This window comes from Astatotilapia calliptera, chromosome 20 (genome assembly GCF_964374335.1).
Source record: "Astatotilapia calliptera chromosome 20, fAstCal68.1, whole genome shotgun sequence".
NCBI lineage: Eukaryota > Metazoa > Chordata > Actinopteri > Cichliformes > Cichlidae > Astatotilapia > Astatotilapia calliptera.
Genome location: NC_137441.1, coordinates 1,525,129 through 1,550,000, shown reverse-complemented (window position 1 = coordinate 1,550,000; position 24,872 = coordinate 1,525,129). Strand labels below are relative to the sequence as shown.

Here is a 24,872-nt window from a genome sequence, read left to right as displayed (position 1 = left end):
ATCGTATTTGTGCAGATTTATTAATCATGTTCAGGTCCACACGATTTCTGTGAGACTCTGCTAAAGACAATCAAATGTGGGGCACAGTGTCTGAGGGTGGATCACACTGTGTATGTCCACCTCAGACACGTCACCATGGGAAAGGGTCTGACTTTTAACTCTCTGTGACGTAAAAGCCTGCGACGAGCCGTCTGCGTAGATTTTGCGTGTTTAACGTCAGCGGTGAGTTCTGCCTGACTCTGGCTCAGCTGTCCTGGAAAGTGAAAGCAGTGCAGAGGGCCTCAGGGGCCATCGGGGGTCGGAGGGTGTGGGGGTTGGGTGCATTCCCGCCGACAAACAAACCAGCTCCTTAACGGCCAAAAAGCACGTGACCAAGCGTCCTCCACACGAAACAGTCCCGTGACCTTTCGGGTAACAGTGTCGGGGGGCCCCTTTAAGACTCTGTGACAGGATGACGGCAACGAGGTGAGAGCAGAGCGCGCGCAGCATCACGACGATCCCCACAGGAAGGACAAAGAGGAGGAGGAGGCGTGGCACACGATGGGCGCGTCATTAACGCACGGGCTCGTGCTGATGTTTACGATGACAGAGGCGTGAGACGTTAAACCTGCAGGACTAGTTAGTCTGTGACAACGAGGACCGGCCTCTCCGCTCCGCCCAGCACCGCCTGGCTGGCTCCACGCTGCCTGAGCGGGCAGAGACACGCACCGTGGCTGCATGCAGCAGGCACGGAGTCATAACACACAAACAGATATTGCGACGCGGTGAGCCACGAGCAGATCTGCGGGATGATGAACGGAGAGCGGATCGCAGCAGCCGGAGGAGACACCCCGGGGGCCGCGGGGAGGACGCTCCGGTTCCAACGGCCGCACGGTGAGTGACGGGCACGCGTGCACGCGCACTGCGCATGACCGGGATGTAAGAATAGCACCCTGGTTATGTAATAAAACACACACACACACACTTCCTCTTATTTCATTCATTCCCGCAACACACTGTGTGCGCGTCACCGTGACGCAAACTGTGGATAATGTCATTGATTAGCGGGCAGAGGGCGTGATCATCATCATCATCATCATCATCAGGAATACTGTTAAAGCCAATCAGCGTGCGCGCGCACACACACATTATATAAGGACTGCGATATATCGGGCCTGCTGTGAGCGCGCATATATGTCACAGCGCGCGGTCTTTGAGCTGCTGTCAGGCATATGCTGGGTGGTGCTGCTGGTTTGATAAGACACGGCCCGCGTGGGGAATGGAGTCCAGGGAGCAAAGCGCGCACCCCATGCGACGGCGGCGCGTGCGGTGTGAGAGCACAGGTGAGGTTTGTTTCCCTCATTCAGAGAAACGCACCGCTGACCTCCCCCAGGTCGCACACGTGACTCATTTTTGGTGAAAACACCTGAAGTCTGGCTCGATGGTCACGTGAAGTGAGAGCCAATGCAGGGCCGGATCCGCTGTCTGAGAGGCCGCGGGCAGAAATCCGAGAGTGGGCACCTTTTAATGCTGGAGGAGTGGACGACTTTGAGCCTGCAGGGTGGGGAGCGTGTGCTCGCACGGCCACTCTTATTTTTATAAAAACACAGCCTGACCAGCAGCAGGTCCTGTCTTTGGACTCTTATCAATGTGTAAGCGGGGGATGTTCTGCAGTGTGGTGGCGTGGCTACAGCTCACTGCATGGTCAGCATGTCTGGGCCTTAATCGCCACCGTGTCAGTGCTGGGTTTCACTCCTGTGATAAGAAGCAAATATGTAGTTGAGAGCAGGATCTTCTGCAGTACGTCGTGCGGTCAGGCCTGACTAACGGTGACTGATGTACGCCGTGCTCTTTTAAACTTCAGGCCGTGGTCATGTATAAAACCAACAGCAGGCTGTAGCATGCTGCTCGTGTCTAAAAATATAGTAAAATTGAAATTTCCTGCATGGTTTTGGCTTCACTTCAGTTAATGACGACAAAGTTCACGTCCCGGCTCGGCTGCAGGGAGGTCTTTCCACTCTGAGGTCTGTTTGGTCAGCCTGTGGCAGCTCGTGTGTGACTGGCGCTCTGTGATGGTTTCTGTCGTGTTGACATGATTCAATCTCGCTCCGAGCCGTCTGTGATGTGTGCAGCGCTTTTAAAAGACGTGTTTATGTTGAGCTGAGTATAGCAGTGAATGCTTGGCTGCTTTGCTCTGTCGTGGCTGTAACTTGGGTGGGTTTCTTTTTTAAACTAATAAATGTGACTTTTGTCCACTCCGAGCTGATAAAATTCCCGAAGGCATTTTTGGTCAGTTTTCAGTCCTGACTAAAAACACAGACACACTGCATGCCTTTCACACAGCTTCCTTTCATGAAGGAAGGAAGAGGCATGAAGACAACAATGCTTCACTGGTTTTTACTGAAATCTGACTTGTGGATGGATTCAGTTTGTGTCCATGTCAGTCATTTAGAAATAATCAGGCGGAGCATCTTTGCCGTGTTGGGTGTAAACCACTAAACTACAGAGCCACTAAAATATAAATGAGGTACTCAGGCCTGAAAATAAACTTTACGTTGGCAGAAGAAACGTAGCCGTTTGCTTCATTAGTCTTTTTTTTAAACCTCGGTGACTGAAAACTGATGACCTCTGACCTCAGATTCTTTGGTTTTTAGTGTTCGGCTCACTGTTGAAGAAAGCTGTGACGTGGGAACAGAAGCGTGACTTCGTAGGAAATGTTCTTGCTCAACTTCAACTTCTCTGAGCTGTTGATGACTTGAGCAGATGTGCGTTTCACATGTGACCCAGCTCCTGTTTGCTCACTGGGAGCTCCAGCAGAGTAAACAGCAGCTGCAGGAGCTGCTTATGTTTACTGACTGATCTGTGTTTATATGTTCGGTCAGTACTGCACATCATTAATATTTTAACTTCTGTGTAGAAGCTAAAGTCAGACCCAAACCACTAAAATGGCATGTTTTCCCTTTATTTAACTCTCATTTATTTGTCCCCAAAATTCAAATAAAAGTGAGTGATCCATCCACGGATCCATGTTTTCGTGACGGTGGGAAGTTCGAGTACCCGCCGAGAACCCACGCAGACAACAACACGCAAACTCCACACAGAGCGACTGCAGCTGGCCACTGGTGCAGTGGTGCAGTGGTTAGCGCCGCTGGCTCACAGCGAAAAGGTTGTGAGTCCAGTTTCAGTTCTGTACAAAGCTGTGTGTCTGCTGCAGCGTGCAAACAAGGACGGTAACAGGATGTAGTGTGACGGGTGTTTAATCTGAAGATGCTCGCCTTGAGCTGTGTGCAAAGGTCCACGTGTTGGTCTTACCTTAGATAAGCTTTCTGTTTGCGTTCTGATTTTATGTGTTTATGGCAGCATCACGCTGAGGAGACGAGTGGAAGCCTCTGTCTCCTCACTCCTCAGAACAGCGTGCCGTCCTGTCGGTGAGCCTGTAACGCCTGTTTGCTGCCGTCCTGTCATTTACTGCCATCTTGTGGCCACTGATGTCTCTAATAATGAAGTTTTTTGGGGGGTGACAGTCATGTCAGGTAGACTCAGACCTGACCTGACTAAAGACCTCAGTTTCCCTTCTCACTTCCCTCTTAATCGCTCTCGCTCGCCCTCTTCTGGTGTAATGTCTGCTGAGCGCCGTTTTATGCACTTCCGGTAAAGCAACATGTAGACTTCAGCTGCATAAGTATTATAGCGTCCCTCCTCCTCTGTCTGTCTGCGTCACTCTGTGAGACAGAGCAGGACAGGAGGAGCTAACTCGACTGTAAATAAGAGCCGTCTGCTGAAAGGAGATAAACTGAGATAACGAAGGGAAAACTTTTTTCAATGTTGCTTAACTTGCAAAGGAGTGACGTTCAGTACCGTGCAACAATCGTGAGCCAATTTCATTTCTCTGTATTCTGCTGGAAAATGGATGTAAGGATTTATTGAAGCATGTTCAAAAAGATGTGTGGGATTAAAACATATCAGGCAAAAACGGATTTCTGTGAATGTAAAATGAATATTTTGGTATGATCGCCTTTATTTCTCTGAACTCTCTCAGACAGATTTCTGTCATTTAAGTGTCTCCAGTCATTTCTCTTCAGGCCTCTAGAAGGACGTTAGGAGCTCTTCTCAGACTGTTTCTGCTTTGTTTTGTTCTCTGTCAGGATGATCCCACACTGCTGTAGTAACGTTGAGGTGTGGACTGTGTGGAGCCCAGTCTGATGGCAGTGTTTCACTCTGTTTTCCTGCCCGGGTATATTTTTACTGCAGGTATTCTCCTACTCCCAGTCAGGTGCTTTGCAGATGGCTTTAAATGGCTGCTGCATTTAGAAGTTTTAGCGAACACCACTCGCTCCACTGCAGCCTGAACCATGACAGAGCCTCCACCGTGTTTCACAGACGTCTGCAGGCTCTCACCAAAAATGTAACTTGGCACACGTCGGCCGAGGGCTGCACAATTACTTGTATTTGATGTCCCAGAATTAAATGAGCCATCAAAGCAAAGGCAAGCCAGGCGCTCCCTAAATAAGCAGCCGACCACTCGTCTATATGAGCCAATCACAGCCTTTCCCTGCTCCATGCCTGGAGCAGCAACACGGAAAATGTATCTGTGTGTGGCACTGCAGACATGGTGTTTGGTAATACTTCATTTTTAAGGCAGCTGATGTTAAACATGAAGGCATCACATGCACAGAGTGCTGCAGAGTTGTGTCTGCAGCACAAACAACAACAACTTCTTCGGCCAGCTGAGGGACTCCATCAGCAAAGACTCCATCAGCAAAGACTCCATCAGCAAAGACTCCATTAACATAATTAATGCATTAAAGCCAACGCTGCAGTGCAGCTCAGACGTGCTGAGGTCACCAGAGTCTTTCACAGCAATGCAGAGATTTGTTTACAGTGTAACACACATTTTGTTAATCGTGACAAATAGTTGTGGTCTCAGTGTTGATCACAATGATGGCGATTATCAGTTAAGCTGTAACTGTGCAGCCGTACCTCAGCCTCTCCTCCGGGGTTTGTCCTCCATTCTCCGGTTTCTTCATTTATTTATTTAATTTTTTAACGACACACTGAACACTTTGCTTAGATATGCTAAGATTTTATCCAATAGCTCTTTGGAAATTCGTTCATTGGTGCAAAAATACTGTTTTATGCAGGTCAAACGGTGTAGTCTTTGGCATGTTTTGTGACACATGAGTAGTAGTAAAGTGTCTGGAGTTGGGTTCATTGAATGATTCATTGGTCAGCAGTTAAAACATTCCTCTGAAAATGGTCAGGTACAAGGAGTGGACTGAAAATGGGAGAGAACAAAACAGGTTTGGCTCCTTGGAAGCAAAATCGTCTTGATTTTGCTACGTCTTGCAGCACTGTGGTCACGTGAAGGTGGATTAATGATGGTTAATGCAGAAAGGTCAGGATGTCCAGGCACAGTCTGATCTGCTCGTTTCTTAAAGTGTTTTTGTTTGGTAGAAGCTGTTTTCCACACATGCAAAAACATGACTGCCTCTAATAATTACATTTAAAATGCATTTAATGAATTTGTGCAGTTTGGATTTTCTGCTCTTGTTTCTTTTTAATTACATTCAGTCGTGTGTGTGTGTGTGTGTGTTTATCTCAGGACTGGATTTAAATACAACAAACAAGTCAGTCACCACCCACATGGTTGATATTAATGAAGGCCTAGGTCATGTGACACACACACAGGCCTCGGCTGCTTTCATTGGGTGTCAGTTGATAGAATCACAATAGAGCCGCTCAGCATGGTTGTTACCCGTTTGTCACGTTACACCACTTCCTGTGTGCCGGGACAAAGGTTACTGCAGCACATGGTGATTGGTGGATGACCTCATCGTAGTGTCTTTTACTGACTGACAGGCCAGCCGACCAATCAGAGGCACCGCATCCTCTGCCGCAAACCAAACAGGTGTGCTGCTGAAGCTCCTCCCACTCTGATGTGGTGTGAGAAAGTTCAAAATCTGAACACAGCTGGGAGAGCGCCTTTATCCCGTCCTCCTGTTCACACACAGACACACACACACAGCGCAGATACAGAGGAGAGGTTCACATACACAGACACACACAGACACACACAGAGCGCAGATACAGAGGAGAGGTTCACACACACAGACACACACAGAGCGCAGATACAGAGGAGAGGTTCACACACACAGACACACACAGAGCGCAGATACAGAGGAGAGGTTCACACACACAGACACACACCTGGCTGTTGAAGCCATGTCGCAAACACTCACTCAGAATCCTCTGGAGAAGACCTGGGGTCCATGGATGCAGAGCAGGCTGAACAGACGGCGAGGCTGTAAGTACACAAGCGCACACATGCAGCACATGTGCGTGCACACACACACACACACACACACACACGGTTTGCGCTGTGATGCCTTGTTTTGCTTTGACATGCTGATACTTGTGCGTTTTCTTCTGAACAGCTTGTGTGGATTCACCAGGTGTGTGTGTCTGTGTGTGTCTGTCTGTGTGTGTGTGTGTGTCCTGACGGCCATTCACCCTAAAGGGTCGCTGCGTGATTGCGTGCGGTCAGACAGACTCAGACTCAACAATAACACGACAAATGTGCATTTAAAGAATTTTGTAAAGTACAAAGTGAAACTAAACATCTAAAGAATCACAATAACAAAATATTTTGAAGAAAGAGTTACAAAGTATGAAAACTAGGCTGTTGGTGGACAAGTGTGTGTGGCGAGGCTCAGCCTGCCCGAGCGGGCGTTTTGCCCGCCCAATCAAACGTCAGGACCGCACGTTTCTGTTTAACCGGCAGCGCAGAAAAAACACCAGAATCATTTCTAGCTTATGATTGGGTGGCAATTTTCCGATCTTCACCCCCCTGACTGAAGGAAAAAAATTCCCACCACACAGTTATAACCTTATCAGTGCAGGAGCGTCTGACTCTGACCTCAGAGCGGTCGTGGAGCTGCTGATTCTCTGCTGTAAAGTCCACATTTCTGCTGCTGATGTGACGTCTGTATATATCTGAGTGCATGCAGAGGGCTGTTGAAAGTAAGATCCCACACGGAGCAGCTGTCAGAAGAAGAAACAAACGAATGTCAGGTTCCTCTCAGATCTTCCTTGAAGCTTTCACTCAGACGTGTTAACATTTTGCAGCTTTGTAAGCATTGAACGGGCAGCCTAACAACGAGGGGGGCGACAGCAGCAGCCAAACACCTGAAGAGGAAACTCACCGTTCCTCACCACACGTGAACAACCAGTGCTCACTGCTGCTTTCTGAGTGCTAAAGTTTTTATTTGGATCCTTTACCAAAGTAAAAGCACAAGAATACGTGTGACATTTCCCTGTGACTGCTTCGTCTGTGCAGTCGGTGTGTCTGCAGCCTGCGGTCGGAGCTGTGGAGATGTCACAAGATGGGTCTGAGTGGTTTTAGGGTGATTTATGGTCTTAACTCCACATCAATCGGTAATCAGGTGTGATGTATTTATGTACAACAGACACACAAACACAGCGTGCTTTACAAAAGCCAACGACAGCAAGAAATGAGATCAGTGCTGATGTGGGAAAAGGAAAAACACAGTAAATGAGAAGAAAACGTATTTCAAAGAACAGCAGTAAACTTCACTGACTTCAGCTGCACTTCCTACTTAAACTACAGTAAAGTGCACAAAGGTTGGGAAACAAACAGATGAAACTGAAGCGATGAAGAAGAGAGAAGCTGGCCATGAGCTTAAAATCACCTCCTTTCTGTACGGCGAACGTGTGTCTGTGGGAGGAAAGATTACAGCCTGTGACTCTGAAAAATGACTCGCGGTCAGACGGTGTTCCTTCTTATCACCAAAATAACATTTAGTCCAGCTCGAACCCTCCGTGGCACACTTGTACTGACGTCAGCGAAGGAAAGCTGTGCAGTCAGACATTGTTTACGAGATGAGCCGAACATGGTTGTGTTGTTGCTGCCTCTCCTTCACAGCCAGGCATTAACTTTTAGATCAGGATCGTACGGAGGACCGAGGCTTCAAAGAAATGAATGAAATAAAAAGGAAGAAGTTCTAATGTCTTTGACACATTTTTACATAAAAAACAGAAATGAATTTATAAACATTTACTTAAATGTATTTATTTATTAAGAGAACACCCAACAACCATATGTCCCCTTTAAACAAGCACTTTGGCAACAGCGGGAAGGAAAAACTCCCTTTGAACAGGAAGAAACCTCCGACAGGCTCAGGGAGGGGCGGAGCCATCTGTCGAGATGCTAGCATTGTAATGTAGTAGCTGGAGTATTTTGCAGGCTTGTGTCAGTATTTATAAGACTGATGTGTTTGAAATGTTCGTCAGACTTCAGATGGTAAAACTTTCACGGCTTCTTTGAGACGTCGGTGTGTTTTCCTCCTCGGACACCTGCGCTGGTCACCTGTAGTCACCGTCTTTGTGTTTGTGCGTTTCAGCCTCGGTGCCCCAGTTCACCAACTCCCCGACCATGATCGTGATGGTGGGCCTCCCGGCACGAGGGAAAACCTACATCTCCACGAAGCTCACCAGGTACCTGAACTGGATCGGCGTCAAAACCAAAGGTATCGGCTGCCAGCGCGGGGCTAAACTGACACACCAGGCCGTCGCCACACAGATGGAAACGCATCTGTTAGTGTGAGCTGTAACGCAGCTCGTGTTCGCAGGTGCTGTTTGATGCAGCTTGGAGTGATTTCTGTAAACCTTCACACAGACTCTGACTGAGCAGCAGAGTAATAACGTTTCTCAGGTCAAAGCTTTGTGAATAAACAGGCAGGTTACAGAGATGCGGATGAGAGCAAAGGAACTGTTTGGCCGCGGCGTTTCTGGCTGTCCGGACTTTATTTGGTCTGCTGTGTGTTGCCAAAACACTTCCAGGGCGCTGAGGCCTCCTCAGGACTCTGAAGGTGCTCTGCGGTATTTGACACCAACATGTTGGCAGCACATCCTTCAGAGGATCCTAACACTGTCAGATTTCAAGGAAGTTCATTGCAGTCAGCATGGCTCTGATGAGTCTGTTGATGACATTTAAATGATAGTAAGGAGATTTCCATCCTCGGTCATAACAGCTGTAAGCTGTGCACATACTTTCTTCTTCATCAGTGCAAAAATCTGTTATTCTCCACACGAGTTTTCCATCTGCTCTTCTGTTCACAGTGAAGCTGTACGGTTTTATGGAGCAGAGCTTGTGTTTAGAGACCGAAGCAGAAGTTTTAACATGGGAGTCTATGCAGGGTGGGCAACTCCAGGGCTCAAGGGCCGGTGCCCTGCAGGTTTTAGATCCCACCCGGGGTCAACACACCTGAATCACATGATTGGTTCATTCCCAGGCCTCTGGAGAACTTCAGGACATGTTGAGGAGGTCATTTAGCCATTTGAATCAGCTGTGCTGGATCAAGGACACATCTAAACCCTGCAGGACACCGACCCTCGAGGCCTGGAGTTGCCACCCCGGGTTTATGGGGACGGACTGACTGCTGGAGCTTCTGCTGGATGTTAGAGGAACTGCAGTTTGGTCTTTTTCAGCCGTCTGAAAGCATCGTGGGTTAGAACGTGTGCTGCTGTCAGCCACAGTTACTGCTCCTTGTTTGTGTTGTTATAATCCTTCATGGCTCGTTCTCCTAACCTGTGATGGTCACTGCTAAAAGCCAGCAGATGGCATCCTCATTAGCATGTTTAGCTGTAAGTTTAGTCTCTGAGCGTTGTTAGCTCATTGCTACAGATCCAGACCCTGTCACTGTGTCAGCAGGATTGTGTTCTCTGTGTTCCAGTGTTTAATGTGGGGCAGTACCGCAGACAGGCCACCTGCTCCTACAACAGCTACCAGTTCTTCAGACCCGACAACGAGGAGGCCATGAAGATCCGCAAGTACGAACCCTCAGCTGCACGTGTGCCACACCTCGGCATTAAGGCGTTAGTGTGTGAGGCTGTGTTTATGAAACCCACAGCATGTTGCTTCAGAGGAGCCAGACTACGCCGTCATTTTTAAAGTGCTCGTGAGCAATACGAGTCCAACTCTCTGAAGGTCTTTAAAAGTTACTGTTTGGACATTTGCTGCTTTTTCTCCCGTTTTCAGTCCAGTTCTTGTACCTGAGCTGTGAGTCGTTTAGGCGTAAAGACTGAAAGTGACCGTATCAGATATTCATTTTCAAGCTTGTTAGAATCGTTCACACTTTGTTTTTAGACTTTTGTTGTTGAGTCATAAACTGGCCTTAAATAATCTGTGACACAAAGTGAGATGGGAGCTGGAGCAGTTCACTGCAGAGCTCACCGTCCATGATCTCGGCCCCTCAGCCCCTTCTTCAGTCGGTCGCACTGACCTGTAACTCTCCACAGTGCTGCTCACCTTCCATTTGATGTCCTGCAGATAAGATGAGCTTTTGTAGCGCTCACAGTGGTCAGATCGCAGCAGTATGTAACAGACTTTAAACACTCACAGCTGTCCAGCTGTTCTTTGGCATAACTGAGGTGCATGAAACTCAACACACGCGCACATACGTGGAAATGCAGCATGAACGGCTGAAGCTGTTTCCTACTTTCCTACCAGCATGTAAAGATATGAGGGGTGAGTCCCGCCTGCTGACAGTGTCATACATCGTTAACGTGTCGGTTTCTGTGTCGGCACGCAGGGCCTGTGCCGTCGCTGCCCTCCAAGACGTGTGCGAGTACATCAGCAGGGAGCAGGGTCAGGTGGTGGTGAGTCAAACTCAAAGTTTCCTCCAAACTTCTCAGCAGCACGTTTTTGTTTGTAGTGGACACACAAACACAATATTACAGTGACAAATCAGATCTCCCTAAAACGCCGTGAACACAAGTCATCACATCCTTGTGTGAGCAGCTGTTAAAGTCGGTCAGCGTGGTCTTATTGAGTTTGTCTCTTGAAGGTTTTTGATGCCACGAACACCACCCAGGACCGCAGAGAGGTCATCCTGAACTTTGCCAAAGAAAACGGCTACAAGGTCAACTTTCTTTCTTTCTCTTTATTAAAAATAGAAATGTGTTCGTCAAACCTCTGTGACAGCTTTTGTTTCCCTTCCTGTTCAGGTTTTCTTTGTGGAGTCGATATGTGACGACCCCGACATCATCGCTGAGAATATTAAAGTAAGTGAGCCGAGGCGAGTCGCTGCTCGGAGCCGGGATCCGGTGCGCTTTCAGTTTGTTTTTGTTGGAACGGGCTGAACCGAGCTCGCTGTGCCAGCCCGCGGGTGTCTTGGCAGGACCTGGACTGGTTTTTGTTCCACAACAAAAGCGTGGAGAAACCCTTCCTGCAGCTTCTCCGTCCTTTTCTCTTCAGTTTGGCTCGTTTCAGACTTCATGTTGTGCGTGCAGCTCACGTCTCTCTCAGCATGTGCCCTGCTTTAGTCGTGACTTTTCCCACTCTCTCTGCCTGAAAACAGCAAGTGAAGCTGAGCAGCCCGGACTACGCCGGCTGTGACAAAGAGGAGGCTGTGGCCGACTTCCTGAAGAGGATCGAATGTTATACGATGACCTACGTCCCCCTCGATGACACCAAGGACAGGTGACTGCCTCTGCTGTGGAAAATCAGCTTCTGAGTCACATCCACACCTCGTGGTTCACTGTTAGCATGGAGGCAGATCAGCCACACTCTCTGTTCATGCTAAACTCATAAAATAACCTTACACAGAGAATTTGGAATTAAACTCCATCATCACATCAATCACTCTGCACAGTCGATGTTGGTTTGAGTTGATGCCTCTGAAGCCCATTAACCCTTTAAAGCCGGTCGGAGCAGCACGCTCCATTTTGTGTAACTATTTTTAAATCCCAGTAGCTCTGCAACCACGTGAGCTAGCGCAATAATTTTTTTTGCATATGAAACCAGAGGAGTTGTACTTACATCTGATGCCATCAGCTTGTCCTCGGTCACGGTTTCCTTCCACATACAGCTTTGCAAAAACTGCATAAAAAGCTCTTGCAGGAACAAAAACATAATATTCCAGAAACACGCTTTGCCGATCCGATCAGCTGTTCGTAACACTTCCTACATCCATCAGCGTGAACTATCGCATGTCCGCCATGACCTGCCCAAAACCAGAAGTGACGTCATTTTGCGGAAATGTAGTTTGTTTTTTGTTTTGTTTTTTTACCATCGTGGCCTCATGAGCCTATACTTGTGTTTTTAAAAGTTATGTTTGACTTTATGACTTTCTGTGTCGTCTCTGGGATGCTGAGGACTCATATTGCACTGCTGGAAATAGTTTATTTTGATGCACATGCTGTTATTTTGTAAATTTGCATTATAATATATTTTTTCGTTTTTCCTGCAGTATATGAAAATTGGTGTATCTCAAAAATAAAACTATGAAGACACTTAAAATAAATTTCCTTTGGAGGGAAACTAGTTTGTGTATTTACAGTTTTGAGGGATAAGCCTCTTAAATTTCTCTAACTAGAAATATATGTTAAAAAAAACGATTTTCAATTTTTTTGTAGTTTATTGCACTTTTTTGCAATTTATGTAATTACTATGCACTTAATGAATACATATTATTAAAATTTGGGCTGTAATGGTTGTATTGATGTATAGCAACTTGAAATGCTCCCAAAAATGGCTCCACAGCAGGTAAAAATATAATATAAGCTCTGGCGGACTTGGTGCTATGGTAGGTCTTAAAGGGTTAAATATGACAATATGTTTAAATTGTAATAAATTGTGGAGCGAGAGCTTTATGGACGTCCGTCTCAGCTGGTGCAGCGGTTGCACGAGCCAATAATACGGCAGGATTCCTCACATGACTGTGGCTCAGGAGGCTGAGCGGTTTGCCCACTAATGGGACCGTCTGTGGTTGAATCAGAATCAGAATCAGAATACTTTATTGATCCCTGGGGGAAATTATTTTTTGTTACAGTGCTCCATTTTAAACCAACAATCTTGGGTGAGATCCTGAAGTCGTCCCTGAGCATCCATCACACTGAGAAAAAACAAAATGCGTGTGCATTAAGTACAAATGTAACTAAGTACAAATATGATGGCAGAAGAAATGAACAACTTTAAAGAATGAAATCTTTATAGGAGCTTCACATTGATACATCGCTGCGTGACAGGTTGTTGGTCCTGCGTCTTCGGACTGGGCGATCTGTGTCTTTGTTACGTAAACGCACCGTTGTGTCCAGCAGAGGAAGTTAAAGAGGGCTGACGCTTTTGGGTCTCTTTTCCTCGTCTTTCTGCAGGAACTTGTCTTACATTAAAATCTTCAACGTGGGCAGCAGATACCTGGTGAACCGGGTCCAGGACCACATTCAGAGCCGGATCGTCTACTACCTCATGAACATCCACGTCACCCCGAGGTCCATCTACCTGTGTCGCCACGGTGAGAGCGAACTGAACCTCGTGGGTCGCATCGGAGGCGACTCTGGGCTTTCCTCTCGCGGGGCGAAGGTTTGTTTTTTGTTTTTTGTTTTTTTTAAATGCACCTGTGATCTCGGGTCATGTTGTTGTCAGTGAGATTTTTCTCTTGTCCGTCAGTTTGCCAGCACTCTGGGCACCTACATGCGTGGGCAGTGCATCAGCGACCTGAAGGTGTGGACGAGCCACATGAAGAGGACCATCCAGACCGCAGAGGCTCTGGGAGTCCAGTACGAACAATGGAAAGCTCTCAACGAGATCGACGCCGTACGTAAAGAAACGGCTCGGCCGCTTCACGTAGATGATTTCTGCTCGTAGGAGACGAGTCTGACTTCCTGTGTGTTTCACTTCAGGGGGTTTGTGAGGAGATGACGTACGAGGAGATTCAGGAGCATTTCCCCGAGGAGTTCGCGCTGAGGGACCAAGACAAGTATCGCTACCGCTACCCTAAAGGAGAGGTGGGTGTGGACCCTGCGTACACCTGCTGGCCAGCAGGGGGCAGCTGCTCTGGCTGTGTAATAGGAGTCACTATGAGTTTAGGTCTCTGTTGCATGTTTTACTGAATAAAACATTAAAGCGATTAAAAAATAAATCTGGTCCCATTTTGAGTCAGATAGTAAATCCGAGTGTTTGACGACAAGAGGAGCCTCGTTCAGCTTCACGCGTTGACAGCAAAGTGACTGATGTCTAACTGTGTGTGTCTCAGTCGTACGAGGACCTCGTTCAGCGTCTGGAGCCGGTCATCATGGAGCTGGAGAGGCAGGAGAACGTTCTAGTCATCTGTCACCAGGCAGTCATGAGGTGTCTGCTGGCCTACTTCCTGGACAAGAGTGCTAGTAAGTGGTTCTTCTGCAGTGGCTTTGCTGAGGCTTTGAGCCTTTACGCTCATGTTTGTGATCGAAAGGTGATTAAAACCAATGTTGTTTTGAATTATTCCCATAAATATCACCCTATGAACCCACCGCTGAGAGTACAGGATCACTTCTTATTTATCTTTCACAGGATTTTTTCGATAATGAAACAAATGAAGAAACGATGATAGATTCCCCGAGTTTATTTCTCTGTGGTTAGAGTGATGGCAGCAGGCATGCCGTGGATAAACAAACATTTCTCTGTGTTCAGATGAGCTGCCGTACCTGAAGTGTCCTCTGCACACGGTTCTGAAACTCACGCCAGTCGCTTACGGTCAGTCTCGCCTTCTTCTGCCTCTGACTTTAACGTCCTCCTCTGTTAGTATCATTAAAACAAGCTCTGCAGCGTAAACTAGCAAACACAAAGTAAGATGATTAAAGTTGTTTTTGAACGGCGTGCTGGTGGAAGAAGTCACGACGTGCAATCACAGCGTCCGTCTGTTGTTCCCTCAGGTTGCAAAGTGGAATCCGTCTTCCTGAACATCGAGGCCGTCAACACGCACAGAGACAAGCCGGTGGTAAATATGAAATATGATTTTTCTTCTTTTAAACACAAACGGCTGAACACAAGTCGTAGCGTTAACGAAACCTGACACTGACCGAGGTGCAGAGGAACCGCCCACACTCGGTGAACTAATGGTTTTAATAAATCACAGGTGTGTGTGTGTGTGTGCGTGCGCGTGCAGCCTGCATTGATTCAAAGCACTGCGACTCTGTGCATCAGACTCAGTTTGACTTTCTTTCCCAGAACGTCGACGTGGACCGAGACCCGGCCGAGGCCCTGGAGACGGTCCCTGAACACATCTAGAGGAGGCGGGCAGGGAGCTCGTTTTTATTCACTGATGGAAGTGGCCTTTTATTGTTTTTTAATTTAAGTAATCTTAGAGATCATCGCTGTTGTGATTGTTGCTGTTGTGACAGTTTGAAGCTTCACAACACTGAAAATGAGACATTTCTCTGTGGTAGCCTCTTTCCGTTGTCGATGCACTTTATAACGCAGGACCGAGGCCGGGTGAAGAAGAGGTCTCGTCTACTGTGGGGAAAAAAAACAAAGTAGTGCTGAACATGTGCCGGGGGGTCTGCGTTACCGTGTTCCCTCCTCGACTCTTCCTTACCTGTACCTGTGCTGTAACCAGTGTCAGTCTGAACCGTCATTGTAGGAAGTTAACTGTCCACACTGACATACCGAACACGTGGTGCTGGTTACCGTCAGCGAGTAGAGCGTTGTTACAGATCCTTAAAGGACAGGTTGAAAGGATTTTTAGAATTGCTGAAAAAGTTTTTATTCCTGGCAGTAAAACCGTCATGTTTGCTCTGGTGGTAAATGTACCAACATTTCTATTCTGATCTAATCGACTTCTTAAAGCCACATTCACGCATTGAAGCCGGACTTCCACCATCACGCCCGCGGGCCTTCTTCCAGGGCAGAAATAAAACTCTCCCTGAGTCGTGTGCTTGGCGCCTCGATGCTGATAAAACACCCAGAACACGCGCTCTAAAACAACAAGGAAACACTTGATGATCATCAGGGGGGGGAAAAAAAAAAAGAGTTAAAGTCAAGACAGAAAGCAGTTTAAACACCTATAAAACTGGAACCCAGCTATCGCCACCTGGTGGCCTTCAGACAGAATGCAGGTAGATGCATCCATGTTTTTACAGTGTCTGCGCCTCGGGACTTCTGCGAGCCTCAGCTCTGATTACCTTCAGCCTGTTCAGAAACTGTGATGATAGTTTAGTGTTTTAATCTCTTTGTAAACGGCCCGCGTTCATTTAAAAGAAAAAAAAAAAAGATGGAGGAAAACCATCCCTACCCGGATATCCACAGGCGACTGGAATATAACCTGAGGGGTCGGTGATTGGATTCAGCAGGACTGGCTGACAGTGTTTGGCTGAATGTGGTTTTTGGTAGTTTTCAGTATTATTCATTGTAAAAGATAAAACAGAAACGAGGCCTTCAAAGCACACGACCCATAATTCCTGCGTAAAACATGAGGGGACAGCTGGTCCTGTAACTGCCCGATACCTCAATGTGCCTCATAAACACACAATCCATGACTGCTCTATGCACCCCACTCTTTAGTGGGGGAGGGAGGTCTGGTGCATCTTTTTTATTTTTTTCTGTGAAGTTACACTGACTGTTCGTGGTCCTGATGATGTGTCCGTCCGCTGTAGTCCTGCTCTTTGTCTCCTGGACTCGCTGATCCAGGATCACTGGTATCATGAACTCACCTACAGGCAGGTTGATGTTAGGAGGGCGGGTGGTTCATTACAGGCAGCACAGACTGGTGTCGTACTAAGTCACTAAAGATCAATGAAAGCATCAGTTAGATGCTGGAATCAAAACGGCCACATCCTGTGGTCATTCGAGGGACTGCGTTTGTGGTTCCAAGCATCGGATTGCTGCTCGGATGAGACGCTAAAAACTGTGCTGCTGATGAACGCTGCAGAATTAATAAGCTTCATGATGATAGTGAAGCCAAACACCTGCGTAGGCTTCCTTTGCAAAAGGAGTCGCACCACCCGTGTTAACACCTTCAGGTGTTCTTAATAATAGTATACAGGATCAAATATACCTCAAAGCCTGCAGTTTAGGGATGTGCTCACCTGAGAAACTGTAGAAAAATGCACATTTTCCAGAGTAGGTAGCTCAGGGTTACCATGGTGATATGCTGTAGTTAGGTGAACCAGGTTCATGATACCAGTAAACCTGGATAGCGACTAACACTATTACTCAGATGTGATTGGAGGCCTCTGTGTGCTGGAGCATTATGTTCTGCGTTGTGCAGAATCACCCGGTGTAGCAATAGAAAATCAAACCACCTCAGGGGATCCTCATCTTCACAGTGTGAGTCAGTTTTACTGTGAGTGGTAGCAAACCTGCAGTGTTGAACAGTAATTCTGTGTTTAAACGAGACTCGTACAGTAACCCCGCCCCGTGCCGCTGTGTCACCAGCAACCAGTCAAATCAATGCAATCACTGTTGTTGGATCAATTATAAAACTTTATTTTATAAACGTGAAAAAAACCTGCTGTTACGTTAAAATCCAGGCAATAAAATCTAAATGGATACTGGACATTTGTGTGGTTTTTTTCTCATGTTTAAAACTAAGGCTCACACGGGTCCAACACGAGGCTCTAATGTAACCGGGATTCACACTGTAACACGACCAGTCCACACAACGCTGCTGGTGCAGCTTCTCTTTCACACACGATAAATAAAAAGAAGGCAGGAGAAGCTGTCAGGTGGTTATCTCTGACTGCTGCTGCTGGTGGAGGCCTGGCTGGAGTTGGGGAGGGAGTGGGCCTGTCTGTACTGCTGAGTCCAGGTCTTAGGGTCCTGTTCATGAAGCTGAGATCGGACACAAAAAACCATCATTAGTAGCCACAGCTTCATCTGCAGGTGTAGGCGTGCTCTGCTCAGCAAACTTACTTCACCCATGAACTCCAGGATTTTGACTTTCGACACCTCTGCGTCGGCGCGCTGACCCCAGCGAAACTCGTGCTCGATGGGCTCCGTGTGAGGGATCCGCACGTACTCCAGGTACCTACACACACGCACGCACACAGGAATCAAACTGAGCATTAACAGAAAAGATGTCAAGTAAATGAGTGTGGAAGTCGATATAAACTGAACGTGAGCAGCGAGCTGCTCTTCACATCTTATAGAATAAAACATGATCTTCCTATAAACTAAGGTCGGGCGAACTGAAACGTCGAGGCTGATCATCACATCTGGTTACAGAAGTCGAGGCCTCCCAACAGGACCTGCGATCGCCCGCCTGATTATTTATGAGCTGAAATATAAAACTGCAGATAAAACTTAAAGCAGTAAAGAGACTTTGGGGAAAACCCATCAGCCACATTATAAGTGCTGATGGGCCGTCCACCACCTGTGACAATAACAAATAAATTCAGCCGATAAATCTGTTCAGTCTCCAAATATCTGAGTCTTAAATCCTTATCAGCCGGGTTCACTTACAGATGTTGTGCCTGCTTCCACTGACAGCTGTGGGTTTAACTTCAGGGTAAATGAAAATTTTTACATTTTGATGAAAACCACTTTAAAAAAAAGAAACCCAACATCAACAGATCCTTTTAATCCAGACTGAGGAGTAATCACGTTAAATAATCATTATGAAACATCAGTGATGCTGCCAGCATGTCGCATGGAAGTCTTTCAGGTTGGAAAACATGAGTTACAATACAGCGAAAAACAACAGACGCTGAAGGAAAAAAGCCCTTTATGATCCACTGCAGCCTGTTTTTGTAGGAAAGCGATGCATCGTTCGAAAACAGACGCAGAAAAGTAACTGAAGACAAAATGTCAAAGAAATGCGAACCGAAACACAACACGGGGTTTTCTGACCGGTTTGGGAATGTTGGAGGAGCTGGTCCAGGCACGGTGCTGCGGTGCTCTGGCCTCCTGCGCCCTCCTGCTGCTCTGTGGTGTGGTATAAACCAGAGTCTACGGTCTGACAGACGCTGGCTCTGAACACACCAGTGCGCTACGACTACAGCGACCCTGCCGGGCTCGAACCCGCGACCTTCTGCTTACACGGCAGTGCCTTTAGAAGCCTGAGCCATCGTCCGACTGCAGGACGCAGGTACTTCACACCTGGCCTGTGCTTTCCAAGGTGGGGGAGGGGTTTACATGCTATCAGGTAATCAGATTACATCCAGTTCAGCGCAGTAACTTCACATCTTGAACTTTAAACTGTCCTTGATCATTTGTGGCTGACCCCACAGTGACCCGGTTACCACGGTGACAGAGCCCATGACTCGGGTTGCTTCCTACCTTTGACGCACAAACTCGTCGGTGACCATCTTCCTCACGTCACCAAACTCCTCGTGCTTCTCTCTGCGCACAGCAAACAGAAACGTTTAAAGTCAGATTTGTGCCGACTCCTGACGAGCAGCTGGGCGGCGACTGAGGGGCGTGGCCTCACCCGGGGTCCACGCGCAGCTTCCTCAGAGTGTTCCAGATCAGATCTGTGCGACGAGGGAAGACAAACGTGTCAAACTTGTGTCCTTCCACAGATCAACTCGCCTTTGTTTTATTTAAGGAAGACTGACACTCACTCTCTCTGACGACACCGCCTTTCATGAAAATGACGCTGAGGATCGCTAACAGCAGACCCATCTTTGGATTGGACGGGCTCCTACGCGCCACAGGAAACAGACACTTGTTACACAAATGCAGGTTTTCTGATGACGCACTGATGTTGGCTGTGTCAGAGTATAAAACACGCAGGTATTCAATAACTGAATCCTGCTGCTCGGCCTCAGCGTTTAACTGTTTAGGTTGTGATGTAACACATGATGTCACCACTAGATGGGGCTGCAGTCTCTGCCCAGTTTCTTAAAGCTTAAAGTTAAAGACCTCTCGGACTCCACACAGCGCACACAAACATTTGTACTGCTGATGTTTAGACGCTCGTTTCCCCGGTCTATGAATATATGCATGAATACTCACCTGACCGGCGAGGCTTTGTCAGGCGTCTCCAAATTATTGACCAATATGTACATTTTATTTTTAGGGTCGATTTCCACCAGCTTCAGGCCGAACACCTGGACAGAGCAGCAGAGGAGCGCCGTGCTGAGACAGTTTCATTTGCAAATCGAGACGCCGATCATCTCTGACTCTACAAACCTGGTCAAACGTCCGCGCCGCCCTCTTTAGGATCTCGGGGTAAATGTTTCGGTAATCCTTCACCACATGTTTCACCAGGTCTGAAACGGCACGGAGACGACGTTATCTTTCATTACTGTGCTTTATACGCGTGTCTGGGACATCCACAGCTGCGAGCAAGGTTTTAAAACACCTCAGACTCACAACGTCTTCTTCAGAGCCCGACACGACACGCTGAGCACTTTTATTTTTTCAAACAAACTGAAGCAGCCTCTGTTTTCGTGGACACTTCTGTTCCTTAGCACTCAATTTAACTGTTACCCCCGTTTGATTTCACAGTTGAGCTGATATAAACCTCAGAGGGCTTTTCAGTGGAACGCTGCCGTGTATTCAAACGCTCCCTGGCTGCTGTCTGTACCTGCTCGCCGTACAGGCATCTTCTTCTGGTCCTTCACCAGGAAGTACTGCACCACCTCAGCAGTCTGCAGACGGACGAGTGACAGAAAAAAAGAAATTAAATACATTTTACTGATCATTAAGAATCAAACTCTGGATTTCTCCTGGTTCTGTACCTTTTGGTCGACCTGTGCAGGTGTGAGCTTCTCCAGCCCTCTCTGCACCTGTGACGTACTCGGCTGAGTGAAGGTCGCATCGTCATCCTCATCCTGAGCCACCAAGTTGCCGGTGTGTCTCTACGTGGGAAAAATGTACATGGAGTCAGTATCTGTGAAACTCACTGACACCCTCAGATTCAGCTTATTTTTCTGTACGGCAACTTTGCCTTTTATCAGCTGGCTGTCTAAAAGCTCTGGGAGAAGATGGAGACACGATAAGGTTCTTGCAGTAATCGCCAAACACACAGACCTCCAGAGGGTCAACACCAAAAACCATCAAGTCCAACCAATCAAAGCTATTAGGTTTCAAAGAGAAGCAGCAGCGTCAACGAGCTCCTGGGCTGCATGCTGCCCCAAGCATCTGACTGCATCAGTCACTACGCTACGTTCACACTCCTTTCCTATGAAAGTTTGCTGCTCTGATTTCCCGGCAACGTCAGCGCAGTTTCTTTCAGCAGGTCGGCTCGGAGCCCACGCAACTTAAAAAGTCACTGGGAAGAGCGATCCAGCAGCTGAGACCAGTTCAGGATGGTTATGGTTGGTCTGAGCTTGCAGTTTGAACCCTCCACAGGTCAAAGCTAATCTTGCCTTTGCTGCTCCGCTGAGGCCTCAAACTCGCAGCCCCTATTTTGATGTGAAGAAATATAACGCAGTTTGACTCTTTCTGTTGGGGAGGTTTGTTTGTTGTTGAGTGAAATGTTAAAATGAGCTCTTTAAATGATTTATTATGAAGGTGACATGAGCAGAGAGCACAAACATGCTGAGGGATCGGCTGTGTTAGTTCAGCGAGTCACAAACTAATGTGAACACTTGTGTCTGTGTTTGTATTTTGTTACGTATGACAAAGTGTGTCTGTCCAGGAAGAGGACAGGTGTGTTTGTTTGCTAGTTCAATAAAAGGCTTCGGTTAGTTTGCAGTTTTGTCTTGTTATACAATATTTTAAATAAAAAACAAACACTTTTGGAAATATTTGTGATTTCTTCTTGTTTGTTTTGTACTATTTGAACACTACGGTGAGATGACAGTGCCAGCAGTGGCCCACAGCTGATTTACGTTTGAGACCCCTGACTTAGGCAAAGTGCCGATGACCCCGAGGTACCCCGCTGAAGATGTGGAAGGTTTCCCAATAAAGTGACCATTCAGACCACCTCACCGCCATCAGGGACCGGCCTGTTCGTCCAGCTGCTTCAGCGGTTTCTGCTCGTAGCATCTCTGATGTTTCTCAGCATGTGTTTAAGAAACCATGCAGAACGTTTTCTCCAGTGAAGACAGAGCAAACATCCAGAGAGCTGGAGCTTGTTTCTGCCCCTCTGCATCACAGACATCAAATTACTGCACTTAATTCAAACTCTATATCCCATGATGCTGAAGCTCCTATCATTGGGACACGTGGAGTGGGTGTAATAATTATTTAACATATGCCCTCACAGTTGGAATCATTTTTCCTGCATGGGCTGCTTTTTTTTTTCCAGCTGCTGTGGTTTGATCTGGACGTGATCTTGAGTTTATACAAAGGCGTTCACCACTTTACCCTAGCACCTCTCACTACTGTAACAGTGCAGACAAGTAAAAAGAATTTCTTCTGTGGTGGAAACGAAGGACTTACTCTCTGAGAGGAGCTCTGTGTGCTGGACGGTCTTTTCCTCTGCGTCATGGCGACACACCGCCTGATAAAGGAGACAGGTAGGATGAACAGATGTGCCTCTTTAGGTTGGACTGCACAGCATTTTAATTCCTGGCCCCCTGCACCACATCTCGAATAGTTCTGCAGTACATGCACTTTTCTAAAGTCTGACTTTCACATACATGAAGGGGAGGCTGTCACCAAAGGTCATTCTGTTTGCAGCTTTGCACAGCAGGAAATTATGGTGTGAGGTGATACAGCGTGTGCATCATCACTGGATTAAAAATGGTAAAATTGCCAGATGTGTCTGTACGGTGGCCCTGAGAGGCCAAACGGACTGCAACTTCAGGAAACACTTGCAAAAAGAAAACAAAACACAACGGAAATGTTTCTGGGGAGACAATAACCCGACGGACCAGTTGCACGAACCAAAACATGCTAACAAGTGCGCTGGGAGACACTTCAAGGAAGTGGATGAGAGGTAAATGTGCTGTAATCATATGATTCTAATAATACTACAGATATCTGGAATATACATGCATGCTTTGGTTCGTGCAACTGGTCCGTCGGGTTATTGTCTCCCCAAAGAGACCCCCCCCCCCCCCCCCCCCCCCCCCACACACACACACACACACACACACACACACCACACAGGCCTCCTACCAAAAAAAGAAACATTATAGAAGTTATAACTTAATTTGAATGTTATTGGTTGAAACATGTGCTTGACCCACAAGCCCCTCAATGCAGTGAAGAATCCTCTTCACCCTCTGCAGGAAAGCAGCCCACAGCATGTTTACCAGCCTCCGTGATTGGCTGTTCCGTCTCACGCCATTAAAATCTAAGTACCGTAAAAATCAGAGTCTGTTCATTTCTTTGTAAGAGAGCAAACCAGATGTTAGACTCAGCGCTGACCTGTCCCACACAAGCACAGTTTTTGCCGCACATTTATTCTGTTAGGACCTGATCGCCGCAGCTACACCGTGTGTGTGCGTTTCGGCGCGTTTTAAACGAGAAAGTCTGTAGGCTGAACAAAAACAAAAACCCGGAAGTGACCACAGATCCTTAACGCGAAAACCAGAGCAGACAGCGTTGCTAACTCCGTGCCCTAAAATACTTCACCCGGATTTCCCGGGATAAAGCGTGGCAAACAGAAGCTTCAAATAGTCCGTATGTTTTAGAAAATGACTCACTTTGATCCTCCACCCGTTCCAAACGGTCAGATTCCCGCTAATGGGGCTTGTAGGCGCCTGCTGATGACGTCATTTGCACTTGCCGCTTTTCCTTTCCGTTTCATTCGTCGTTGGTTTCACTCAGTGACTGTAAAAGTCATTGGTTTCATCTATTAATTAAATAAAAATTGAGTGGTTTTATTTATTTATTCCCCCTGTGACAGTTTGATGGTTTATTATACCGAGAAAATTATTTTTATTTTACAAATTCGCCGGAATAATATTGTTCATTAGTTTATGTGTAAAAGGACCTAATTGGCATAATTACTAATGAACAGAAATATGAACGTTTGATAAAGAGATAAATAATCATACTGATATAACTCATGATTATATGATAAAATTCAAGACGCACACAGGAGGACAGGCGTGAGAAACTACTGAAATTTATTCTACAGACTAGCATATTTAAAATGAAACTAACAGGAATTTCAGAAATCCAAGAGAAGCTTCATACTTTATTCAATTAAATTGATATTTCTTTCAGACCTCTGCAACTGTTGACTTTTCTTCGGCTGTTAGCTTCTGAGATTGGTAGGAAGAGCACATGTGTAATTTTGAAATGAGCTTATTAACTTATCAAAAGCCTTTTTATAATAAGTTAAAAAGTCTTCTTTGGAAAGTGTACCAGCCTCTGTATGAGATAAATATAAGTGTCCATATTAAAGACGAAGCTACAGACCCTTTCATCCAACTATGAATATCTCCATGTAATCCTCTGGATGAGGAAAAATCACTTTTGTTATTATTACTTTTTAAAATTATAATTAAAGTCCCATGTTTATTGTTGAGCCAGTCTGATATTTGAGAACATAAAATTTCTGGAAAAAGGTGCGTCAGTCTTAGAAATTCTTGATTTGAACAGTTTCAAAAGTAAAATACTTTATGTACTTTTAATTCATCCCCATTTTTAATGATCAGCTTAGGCTTTTTATTTACCTAAACGTTGTACTACATGAGATTTTAGAGTTTTATTGAATAAAATATGCAAGTCACAGTAATTGACGTGTGAACAAGAAGCACAAACGTCCACCGAGGCATCTCTCTCTCTCTCTGAGCAGTGATATACTGTTAAGGGAATAATATTCTATTTTTATATAAACATGTAAGAGTGGATAACTTTGTAAACAACCGGACATGAATAACTTGAGGTTATTGCATAATAGCAGAGTTTTCTCTCTTCCTCTTGGAAATACTTTCCTTAAAGATTTTGCACATTTTAGGATCAATAAAGGCAGAAATGTAAAACAGAGGTCAGAGGTCAAATGTGAGATGATATTAGAATGCAGCTATGATGTGAAAGTCACCATACACCGGTATCCTTTCCTCAATGTAGCCAGTACGAACAAACAAGCAGAATCTTAAGCACAGTTTTAAAGATAAAAAATGTTTTGTGAAAGTTTGACCTTATTTAACCTGGAAGAAGAAGTCAGAGGTCCAAAGTATACCACAATATTTACAATCCACATGTACGATTCCCTATTTTTATCCACTTCCTTGTTATTGTTGTCAATATGAACAATGGGAAAGAGAAG

At 46.3% G+C, this 24,872-nt stretch overlaps 2 protein-coding genes and 1 long non-coding RNA gene across 12 annotated transcripts; 1 reads left to right on the top strand and 2 right to left on the bottom strand.

Moving 5' to 3' along the window:
* The first annotated feature begins 440 nt into the window (after positions 1–440).
* LOC113013802 (6-phosphofructo-2-kinase/fructose-2,6-bisphosphatase) lies at positions 441–17,312 on the top strand. Of its 7 annotated transcripts, XM_080294469.1 has the most exons (15): positions 6,014–6,120; positions 6,165–6,283; positions 8,400–8,525; positions 9,732–9,828; positions 10,590–10,656; positions 10,845–10,919; positions 11,005–11,061; positions 11,358–11,479; positions 13,153–13,360; positions 13,448–13,594; positions 13,681–13,785; positions 14,034–14,163; positions 14,450–14,512; positions 14,692–14,756; positions 14,987–17,312. In XM_080294469.1, the coding sequence occupies exons 2-15, from the start codon at positions 6,202–6,204 to the stop codon at positions 15,044–15,046; spliced, it is 1,404 nt and encodes a 467-aa protein (XP_080150595.1). In that variant the 5' UTR covers positions 6,014–6,120; positions 6,165–6,201; the 3' UTR covers positions 15,047–17,312. The 7 variants fall into 7 exon arrangements, with proteins under 7 accessions (XP_026010745.1, XP_080150597.1, XP_026010748.1 ...); XM_026154960.2 differs by lacking the exons at positions 6,014–6,120; positions 6,165–6,283 and adding an exon at positions 441–873; XM_026154963.2 differs by lacking the exons at positions 6,014–6,120; positions 6,165–6,283 and adding an exon at positions 1,163–1,322.
* LOC145422737 (uncharacterized) lies at positions 5,477–6,449 on the bottom strand. Its single transcript, XR_013904027.1, has 2 exons — positions 6,219–6,449; positions 5,477–5,976 (listed from the first exon to the last, which is right to left on the bottom strand). It is a non-coding gene; the product is annotated as an uncharacterized LOC145422737 (long non-coding RNA).
* Positions 17,222–23,423, bottom strand: ndnl2 (necdin-like 2). 4 transcript variants are annotated; one of them, XM_026155001.2, is made up of 11 exons: positions 23,299–23,423; positions 22,088–22,148; positions 20,440–20,559; positions 20,286–20,349; positions 19,889–19,968; positions 19,712–19,806; positions 19,318–19,397; positions 19,185–19,227; positions 19,034–19,096; positions 17,669–17,783; positions 17,222–17,587 (listed from the first exon to the last, which is right to left on the bottom strand). In XM_026155001.2, exons 2-11 carry the CDS (start codon positions 22,133–22,135, stop codon positions 17,486–17,488), a joined length of 810 nt encoding a protein of 269 aa, XP_026010786.2. In that variant the 5' UTR covers positions 22,136–22,148; positions 23,299–23,423; the 3' UTR covers positions 17,222–17,485. The 4 variants fall into 4 exon arrangements, with proteins under 4 accessions (XP_026010786.2, XP_080150601.1, XP_080150600.1 ...); XM_080294475.1 differs by lacking the exon at positions 23,299–23,423 and adding an exon at positions 22,840–23,138; XM_080294474.1 differs by lacking the exon at positions 23,299–23,423 and adding an exon at positions 23,021–23,124.
* Positions 23,424–24,872: the final 1,449 nt, after the last annotated feature.

What these genes read in the sequence shown, in the direction of transcription:
- ndnl2 (XM_080294473.1), bottom strand. Translation starts at nt 22,316, where the DNA reads ATGACCTTTGGTGACAGCCTCCCCTTCAT. An exon ending in GGTGACAGCCTCCCCTTCAT is followed by an intron (nt 22,149 to 22,287) that starts GTATGTGAAAGT and finishes CTCCTTTATCAG; the next exon opens with GCGGTGTGTCGCCATGACGC. An exon ending in AAGCTGCGCGTGGACCCCGG is followed by an intron (nt 19,097 to 19,184) that starts GTGAGGCCACGC and finishes TGCTGTGCGCAG; the next exon opens with AGAGAAGCACGAGGAGTTTG.
- LOC113013802 (XM_026154960.2), top strand. Translation starts at nt 789, where the DNA reads ATGATGAACGGAGAGCGGATCGCAGCAGCCGGAGGAGACACCCCGGGG. An exon ending in TTTCCTCTCGCGGGGCGAAG is followed by an intron (nt 13,361 to 13,447) that starts GTTTGTTTTTTG and finishes CTTGTCCGTCAG; the next exon opens with TTTGCCAGCACTCTGGGCAC. An exon ending in ACCGCTACCCTAAAGGAGAG is followed by an intron (nt 13,786 to 14,033) that starts GTGGGTGTGGAC and finishes TGTGTGTCTCAG; the next exon opens with TCGTACGAGGACCTCGTTCA.